The 10,188-nt window shown below is 49.8% G+C and overlaps 1 protein-coding gene across 1 annotated transcript; it reads right to left on the bottom strand.

Moving 5' to 3' along the window:
- Positions 1–1,116: 1,116 nt before the first annotated feature.
- On the bottom strand, positions 1,117–3,590 carry LOC124680353 (UDP-glucose 6-dehydrogenase 4). The gene is made up of 2 exons (XM_047215425.1): positions 3,467–3,590; positions 1,117–2,903 (listed from the first exon to the last, which is right to left on the bottom strand). Exon 2 carries the CDS (start codon positions 2,885–2,887, stop codon positions 1,445–1,447), a length of 1,443 nt encoding a protein of 480 aa, XP_047071381.1. The 5' UTR covers positions 2,888–2,903; positions 3,467–3,590; the 3' UTR covers positions 1,117–1,444.
- Between the last annotated feature and the right edge of the window lie 6,598 nt (positions 3,591–10,188).

The following is a 10,188-nucleotide window of genomic DNA, read 5'->3' as shown; positions in this document are numbered from 1 at the left end:
TAGATCCACCACCACCAACCGCAGGCCCACCCTCTCCGGCGAAGAAGAGGGCCACCTCCACCGTCGTACCCAAGGCTGCTGCCCCGGGCGACCTCGTGTCGCGGGTGAAACCCGAGATCGCCTCCACTCACCGGCAAGAGGCGGGGGGGGATTGGCGCAGGCCATGAGCCTGGCCGCCGCCCACCACCAACCCCTGCCGGAGTGCTGCGGAGCCGACGGGAGGAGGGAGGCCGCAGCGCTGGCCGCCGCCGCCCATCCCACGCGCCGACCGCCAGGGGAGCCGACGGGAGAAGGGGCGCAGCGCAGGCCGCTGCCGCCCGACTCATCCGCGCACCCGCCATGCATCGAGGAGGGAGATCCGGCCGCCGTCACCAGGCATCGACGAGGAGGAGCCCCCGCCGCCGCCACGCCCCGTGGGACTTTGCCCCAGCAGCGCTACCGGCGGCGGCAGCGGCGGTTAGGCTGGGGTGCGGGAGGAGGGTTAGGCTGGGGTGCGGGAGGAGGGTTAGGCTCAGGCACGTTGGGATGTGTCTACATCAAGCCTGCTCTACATAGACGCGTGCGAGATTGGTTGATCAGAAAGGGAAATCTATTCACCAAAGTGGTCTGGTGACCTCGGCGTCGACCGGCACATACACGCCGCGTCCAGTACGCACGCACGAGGGTGCACCATTTGGCGGTCTACCTTGGCCTGGAGCCAGCTACGTATGTGTAGATTCGGCCATCTACGTTGTTTTGACGCGATCACCGGCGGCGACTGCTCCTGTTCAGATTCAGAGACGTCGTTGAGAACGCGCCTCTGGTGCGTTGCTGTAATCCACGACAGGCCGGTGTGAATGGGAGGCCACCGCGTATTTCTTTTGGACATGGGCCTGCTGCCGACCCTCCCGTGGCCAGCCACGACCGAAGTTGACGCAGCCGCGCCTGAATCAGGTACTGGGCCGCAGCTGTCTTCGCCATGTGTAGTCTCGTGGCCTCTCTGCCTTCGTCGGCGAACTCTTCTACGGCAGAGTGAGCTGAATTATTCAGTCACTAAGTGAGGATGTGACTAGTGCACTTATCAGTTATGAAAGCAGCTAATTAACTGAAATACAATGCATGAACAAGAGCAACCCAGAGAGGAAAAAATACATGGATTCTGTAATGATTTCAGCAAAACAGTTGAAGGATCAACCGGCTACAAAGTTCATTGGGATGGATACAAGGAAAACCTCCTCAGACAGCACAGGTGCTGAGGATTTGATTATAAGATGATCTACAGACGGGTGGCGAAAACATGTAGCGAAACAACTTAAACACAGAGATGTTACTAAACAGAACTCAAAGTTTTATGCCCGGTATCGAAAATGTGTAGCGTCTCCTGCAAAAAGCAAACTATAAAGAATGATTGTCAAACCGCTCCTCTTTCCCCTGCAGCTCCGAACGACGACGGAGTGAGAGAGAATTAGGCCACGGCGGGCATGTCCTTGAGCCACCCGTCGAGCGGCTTGCCGATGGAGTAGACGATGAACCCCATCTCCCTCAGCTTCTCGGCGTCGACGACGTTGCGGCCGTCGAAGATGAACGCGGGCTTCTGCATGTTGTCGAAGATCTTCTGGTAGTCCAGGGTCTTGAACTCGTTCCACTCGGTCAGGATGCACACGGCGTGGGCACCCTTGGTGGCTTCGTACGCGTCCCAGACAACGCTCACCTGCTTCACGGCCGTGGGGCTGGTCGGCTGCAGGTGCATCGGGTGGTCCCAGTCGAACTTGTTCATGGCCAGGTCCCTCTGGATCTGGTCCTCCGTCACCTGGGGGTCGTAGATGCTGACCTGGGCCTTGTCGCCCAGAAGGCCCTTGCACACGTCGATGGCCGGGGTCTCCCTGGTGTCACCGGTGTCCTTCTTGAAGGCGAAGCCGAGGACGGCCACCTTCTTGCCGGAGACGGTGTTGAACATGGAGGACACCACGCGGTTCACGAACCGGCTCTTCTGGTAGTCGTTGATCTTGATCACCTGCTTCCAGTAGTTGGCCACCTCGGGCAGGCCGTTGCACTCGCAGATGTACACCAGGTTCAGGATGTCCTTCTGGAAGCACGACCCGCCGAACCCCACGCTGGCGTTCAGGAACTTGGGGCCGATCCTCGAGTCCTTGCCGATGGCGTAGGACACCTCAGACACGTCTGCGCCGGTCGCCTCGCAGAGCGCCGACATGGCGTTCACGGAGGAGATCCTCTGGGCAAGGAACGCGTTGGCAGCGAGCTTGGAAAGCTCAGCAGACCACAGGTTGGTGGTGATGATGTTCTCCTCTGGAACCCAGTGGGCGTACACCTCCTTGAGTGCCTGGACGGCCTTCTGGCCCCCGGGGGTCTCCCGGCCACCGATGAGCACTCTGTCGGGCTTGAACAGGTCATCGATGGCGGTGCCCTCGGCGAGGAACTCCGGGTTGGAGAGGATCTGGTAGTTGATGCCCTTGCTGTTGTGGGTCAAGATCTTCTCAATGGCCTCTGCGGTCTTCACAGGGACGGTGGACTTCTCAACCACGATCTTGTCAGACTTGGAGACATCGGCGATCATACGGGCAGCGCTTTCCCAGTAGGTGAGGTCGGCAGCCTTGCCGGCTCCAAGACCACGGGTCTTGGTGGGGGTGTTCACCGAGACGAAGATGATGTCTGCCTCAGCGACGTGCTTCTCCACGTCGGTGCTGAAGAAGAGGTTCTTGCCCCTACAGGCCTTGACAACATCATCGAGGCCAGGCTCGTAGATCGGGAGGGTGTCGCTGTTCCAGGCATCAATGCGAGGCTTGGAGATATCGACGACGACAACCTCAATTGATGGGCACTTGATGGCAATGACAGCCATTGTTGGGCCACCGACGTAGCCAGCTCCGATGCAGCAAATCTTCACCATCTTGGCTGCTTACAACCTGCGATAGCAAAGAATGGGTTTCAGAGGATTGAAAAACAGGACACCACTCTGCTCATCTCTAAGTTAACAAACAGGGGGAATCGAGATTCAGATCTTGAAAAGACAGTATGTAACAGAAATGCAGAGCTGAAGCAACAGAGAATTTCTAAATATTCTACCCAATTAGTTTGGCATACAAGCATGAGCAATTCTGAATAATCATATATTGGCAATTTCACGGCATGGGCTAAACTGAGGTGAAAAATATGTGCCTACTTCTGCAAGCTGCATACAAGGAGTATGACAGACTGAAATGAAATCACACAAATCATCTAATTTAGGGGCAGTTGGCGAGAGGAAACAGCCAGTAAACGGAAAATCATGGCATGGGCTACTACCGAAGTTACTAAATAAAGAAAATGGATCTCAAATGAGGAGTTTGTCAGATCTGAAGACAGTAAGCAATCTTGAGAGAAACTGAGAAAGAACAGCAATAGCATGAGAACCACGCTTCTAGCAAGATCGGATACCAAACTACAAGCTAAACCAAAGGAGATGCATGAGATCAGGGAAGACTCTCACCAGATCTCAGGAACTCGAAGAAGATCTCGAGAAGGGAGCAGCTACTGGAACAGAGTAGAGGCGACTTCTTGTATGCAGAGAAGAAGCTGCCCACGAGTTGTATGCAGAGAGAAGGCCACAACTCCTTATATACCCTTTTTCCCCGAAGCCACCAAGCTGGATCTACCCCCCTCTCTCTGGAAAATTAACCGTGTAAAGGCCGGTCAGAAAAAAATCAGAATAAATGAGTAGGTGTGAGTTGGTCATACAAGGCAAAGTGCTGCTCTCATGCCATCCATGAGCCCACCAAGCTTGCATTAATCAGAAAGGTTCCCATGAGTCCATGACACACCACCAACCTCTTTACTTTAACCAATCAGAAAAAAGATGGAAACAATACTTGACAAATCAACAAGAGGCCCTACGCTGTTATGGAATAATCCAATAGTATGTGTTCAGATCTGAAAGTTCCAGCACCCTTATTTTTTCCTCATCTCATGTTCAGTGTATATACAATACTATATAGGTACAGCCGAGATGGCTGGTGACACTTAGCCCATGAACAAGAACAATGCATGGTGCGAAGAATAACTGGGAACAAGCACATGCACTATTTTAATCCATAGTCAACTATAACAGCACCCTAGTAATTGAGACCAGAGAAGGTAGCCAGGATTGCAGAAGTTACAGTGTTCGATTGAGATGTAAGAAATGGCAAGCTGTATCCAACCAATGGGAGCGTGCAATAGAATTCTTCAAAGCCTAGACACAGTCAAAATTAGGAAGCTGATGCTGACGCCGTTGCTTGTGCCAACGATACTCTATTGTCAAGTGGCCACCAATCAGTGGTTCAGAACATGTGTTTCGTATACACAGTTTGAGGTTCTTACTGGTTTGAATTGTTTACTGATTAGGATGCTGTGGTAGAACCTTCCACATGAAAGCTCCAGCACCCATAGTAAAGAGAAACTGAAAAATTCTGAGCACATCTTATTCCAACGGAAACAAAATGTTAGCAAGAAAAAAAAATTGCCCTACTCTTACTCATAAGTCACTGTCAATTGATTACTACAACCAATAGACTAAGAAAGACTCCATCTTTCTTTCATCTTTTTTTTGTTTGACCTGTCTTTCTTTCATCTTCAGGGCATCATTAGGAAAGGGTATAGGTGTGGCAGGGAACCTCTTTAACACAGTCCTAAGTCATGGATTGTCACATGTTTCAGCTAACAAGTCAACACTAATCAGAACTTGCTCTTCTTACTATTATAATGCATTAATTATGCACATCAAACAGCAGAAAATATATTTTCAACCCATCAGAATACAAATGAGAAACACAATAATTATATATCAGCTTCTTCAAGACCAAGAAATTCATAAAAAAGCACAAGAAAACAAATCAAACAGATCATGATTAAAAACCACTACTATCAACATCAGCGACACTCACAACAACAACAAAATAAAGAAATCCCCCCTATGAGACATTTCAACAAACAGTGGATCTGCATCTCAAATCACCACCAATAATAATCTAAGTGCAGATCCACCACCGACATTGGAGCGGCGCAAAGAAACGCACGAGTACCATCTCGCCCCCAACCTATTCGGTTGTAACTGCTACGTACAGAGGCAGCTAACGGAAGAAAAGTTTGGCGATCTCGCCTTTGAGTGCGTCTCAAGCGAGCAAAGGAACGCCATAAACCCTACTGTACTGCCAAAGCACCGGAAACTTAGGGATCTGATGTTAATGGATCCAGGCGTCTCCAGCACGCAAAGAGAGCAACGATGAGTGCGGATCGGAGCAGGGAGTAGAGGGGAGTTTTCGTGCGTTACCTTCAACCTTGGGCTGCTTTGCTTGATGTGACGGACACGAGAACGACGCTAATTTTGCCCTGCGTTTTTTCTTTTCCCTCCTATTCCTAGATCTGGTTTTCTTGGATTTTGTTTTGTACAAATAGGCGAAACAGATTTTGTTATTTAATTACAGAGATTCTGTAGAGTATGAGCATTTATTTCCATTTAATTATGGATATTTTATTTGTAGGATTCCATGCATAATTGCCTAAACATTCCGTGCTAAAATATAAACTTCCAATCATCCGGCCTGTGTCGGGAGGGGTGGATAACTCGATCTATGCATAATCCTCAAAAAAAAAACTCGATCTATGCATAATTTTTTTAATGAAACTAGTGTTTTTAATAGATTAGGTTAGGTTTTTGTAACCATATTCTTGTTAGCCTCAATGAAGATTGCATCATCTACAATAAGTGACTTTCGTCCCTTTGTTCGAGGACAAGATATCCTTCGAGGCGTTAGCGGTGGTTTTAGAAGACTAAATTTCTCTAAGTATGAGCATTCTGACTTTGTTCATCAGAACCATGTTGGATTTTTTTGTCATGGTTGCCGCGAGGAGGATTATCTTTGCAATATTTGTGATGGCTGCTACATCCTCGACAATGATAATTTGTATTCTCAACTTTTAGCGAAGTCGACCAAGAATTGGCAATTCACAAGTTGCGCCGCAATTCACGAGTGCCAAGAATTGGCATCCATCCGATCCCAAATTAACATGAATAGAATTGTGCGAAAATTCTATGCGTCTCAAATCGGGGCTGACTTTTTTTCTTTCTAAAATAGGCTATGGATGGCCGACCTTCATGAGAAAAGGAGGTGGCTCAATTTTAGGGTTTGTCCATTATGCAAAAGAATCACGAAATCAGCGACATTTTTCTTTTTCTCACATTTCCCTTTTACCATTAGGAATCATTCGTTGCTTAAGGATCGGTCACGCCTTTACTACCACTACTTATATCATTGACCAACAAAATCTTTTCATAGTTGGTGGCTTGATATAACCGGCGTTTCATCACCGCACCGCAAAGCCATGGTTTCCCTCACCTTTAGTGGTGGATCCACATGGGGCCAAGGGGTGCACTAGATACCGTGAAAATATTTTTTTGTATATCAACATAGTTCATCATATAAGGATTTATATCTATTGTGGCACCATCTAGCTCCATGGTCGGCTTTGCTCTAGCGTCGTCGATGCTCGCCTTGCTCACAACAAAGGAGATATGGAACCAAAGGAATGCTCGTGCCTTCCCCCTTCTATGATATTTGACAAAATCAAGAAATAGTCAAAACTTTGGGTTACCTTGGGTGCAAAGAGCTTGAGTGAATTTTAAACTTAGGATGAGGCCCGATATTTAATAATGCCACATTGGCGGAAGATACAAGAGTGCTCATCCAGATTACACCGACACCCAACACACAAGAAGATGAAAGAGACACCGGAAATAAACCGGGATAGCCGAAAGTGCTAATTAAACAGAAAGCAAAAAAAACTCCTTAGGAGAACTACGCCGAAGAAGATGAGGAACACGCTCGACGTTGTGGCAATGTCGTCATGCCTCCGGTCTCTTTCAACGGAAGGAACCACTGTCCCTGAACAAACAAGAGACGCCATCGTCGGCGGGCTAGAGCTCTCCCTAGAGCCTGGCCAGCTCACCAACAGACGATGCACTCCACCAAGACGCGTATATCACCATCGTAGACATCATCTCTAGGAAGCTTTACCGACATTGCCAACACCACCGCTAACTGAGAGACCACCGTGGGCTCCAAGACGGCACCTTTAACAAGGAAGCGGCAGCAATAGAGTATGCAGTCGCACGGCCTAAGCGTTTGAGTGAATTCATGCTGGGAGAGTAGTCCAATTGTAATATATTTTTTTCTTTCTAAACTTAATTAATTAATAGACTGGGGTAAAAAAACATATACATTTGCAAAGAAAATTATATCGATCGTGCATCAGCAACCAAAATTAATGAGTTGATTGACATGGCCGCCCTTGCTCTGTCGCACTCTGACTCTCTCTGAAAACACGCAAACCTGAGCACACCGACATGTACAAATTCCAATTTCCAAAGGAATCAATTCGTACCGAACTGCGACTACATCGTAAAGATATCCATGTGTGTATTGTCGCTTGCACTCACACACACAGTACGGTCGACCTGCCTAAAGTTGGACCCCCGGCGCGACTGACGCCGAGAATCGCTGTGGTTCAGGTCAATAACTGGGAGACACGCGCAGCTGTCATGTGATTTTGGCAAGTCAATTGGCCTTGAATTCCACGGGCAGGTGATCGATCACTTCGGCCAAGCCACACTGCAGTGTGGGTTCGGCAGAGTTAGGAGAGTCGCCGCCGGTTAGGCCAGGATGGTGATCGGAAGCAGAGATGAATTTCATGCATCAACGGACAGCTTTCACTCATCTGTTCCGGATTATTTATTAAATTTCCTTCTTTCATCGCATGAATGATGATGATTGAGCCCAACACTGTATCTCAGAAAATGATGCTCAACATGGCATGTGTCTACTTTGGGCACAGTTTATGTGTGCGAGCATGTGTGCAGACGTGCTCACCTAACAGAGGGTGGTGAAGAAATCATTGTTGGTGCCAAAAGTGCAGGTTCTTTTCCCCCCTCATGGCCCGTTCGAGTAGCAGCAGCAATAAGTTGGAGCCCTTGCACCGACAGAGATGTTCCGGTTTCTCTATCTGTTGAAATTCGTCTCCTAAACCGTTTCCCAAGATATATTGGACGCACCATGCAATATTCGCTACACATGGCTCCTTGCGAGCGCGTCACACGCAATGCGGTGACAATGCTGACATTGTGGTACATGGCAGGTCAGCCCTGTCATTCACACAGCGATGGGTCCATATGGCCTCATAATTCCTACCTTTCTTTCATTTCTTCCGCCCGTCTATAAGTTTTCCCGATTAGATGTCGCCGCCTTCGTCGCACACACACCCCCGTTCGTCCCTCGTAGCCATGGAAACGAAAGCTCCCAAGGCGTCGTCGACGAAGAAGTAGGCCGATCCGAATGCGAAGAAGCCGAAGAAGCCGGTCGTCCAAAGGGTGCGAACGCACCCTTCAATAAGCCACGCAAGACGCCAGCGCCAAAGACAAAGCTTGATTGTATGACACAAGTGGAGTGGAACAGAGACGTGATGCGTCGCCGGTACGTGACAAGTGTCTCATCGAACTTTCTCATTCGGGGCTAAAAGAGTGACGAGGAGTGGAAGGCCTTGTTGTCGAAGCAAGACGAGAAACTTGTTATCAAGGAAGAGAGAGTTGCCCTGAAGAAAACGAAAGATGACTTCATGATCTTGACGGATCACACTTCGAAACTACCACGACATGATCTTGCAAAATATTGCCATTTTACGGGCGGAAGCAACGACATCGGCAGCATCAGTGTACGTTGGCGACAACAGCATTGGCGTAGGGCGAGCAGGACAACATCGTTGACGTGGACGAGCCGCTATCAAAGACGGACACCGTACCACCTGATTTTTCTAAGTTTTATTTGTGACTCGGTTCTGTAATATTCTAGCCAACAAAAGTGGCGATCTGATGCCGGCCTTTGAACTCTAGGCCTGGTCTATTTTTTCTTTTAGTTTAAATTTCATTGAATTTTTTTTATATTTGGTGGTTTGTTTGGGGCACACGGCTGGATACCAGCGTGTCCTAAACACGGCAACATTAGACAGTGTTCCTCTATTAATCGATGTGGCTATATTTTCGAACGGTGTTTAGGTGATGCGAGTGGAGATGATCCTATAGTAGTTTCTAGTGAGGTTTTTAAGGGCATTTTTCGTGAGATGCGGACTCCTGTCTTCGTCCGGTGTAGCGTCTAGGTTGGAAGGAAGAATGGGCAGCGCACAGGTCGGACAGCGACGGCAACCAGTTTTGGTACGCCGTTCCATGTACGTATACGTGTGCAGGACGATAGGAAGACAGTACAGTACCAGAACTGAGTTGTTGCGCATGTGAAAAACGAGAAGCTTCGGCGAGCGAGGCAGCATAGGCCGGTGCAGACAGGTCACCGGGAGCTGCCGCGCATGCTCCAACGATCTTCCGTCGCCCGGGAAAGCTCCAACCGATCGGTCGCTTCCGGCCAGCCGCGACATCGGCGCGTGCCCACAGCGACGATCCAAGGCCGCGTCTTCTTCCGTTGCCGTGGGTCGCGCTCGCGCGGCGACAAAAGCAGCGCTAGTCGAGCTTTCTCGGTGAGCTGGAGCTGAAGTAGAACCACTCCGTCCGCACTGGTGGAAGTAACATGGGACGGGCAGCAGGAATATGCTCCACTCCACACCCCAACGGGATTTAGTTTGACTTTCCCGGTCTGTACGCGCTTTGTTGCCATGCTTCCGCTCTCGCGTGCGGCGGTGCCCACCGACTGGCCGACGACGCCCCGACGGTCTAAGGGCATCTCCAACCGCGCGACCCAAACGGACGCGCTGGGCCGTCCGTTTTGGGCCGTTTGCGTGGCCGAACGGACACCCGGACAGCGGCCCGCGTCCGCGTGTCCGTTTGGGTCGCACGCTGCGCCCAACGCGCGGACGCAGCGCATTGGTAATAAAATAAAACAGAAATGAAAATAAAAAAGGAAAAGAACAAAACATAAATTTAAACTAGTTGGTCATTAAACTTAGCCCTATTTTGGGCAAATTTTACACAAAAGAAAGCCATATATGGCTTTAAACTAAAAAGCAAACCCTAGCCGGGGTTTGCGAGCTCGCGGTGGCCGCCGTGAGCACTACCCCCGCAGTACTCGTCATCGTCGGCTGCCGATGACGACGACGCCGCCCGGCGGCGACGCGGCCGCTCCGGCTCGACACGCCGGAGGGCACCGGGACTCCGGCCAGGGGTCCCACCGCGCCCTT

Source organism: Lolium rigidum, unplaced genomic scaffold (assembly GCF_022539505.1).
Source record: "Lolium rigidum isolate FL_2022 unplaced genomic scaffold, APGP_CSIRO_Lrig_0.1 contig_13139_1, whole genome shotgun sequence".
Taxonomy (NCBI): domain Eukaryota; kingdom Viridiplantae; phylum Streptophyta; class Magnoliopsida; order Poales; family Poaceae; genus Lolium; species Lolium rigidum.
This window is presented reverse-complemented; position numbering and strand designations above follow the sequence as displayed.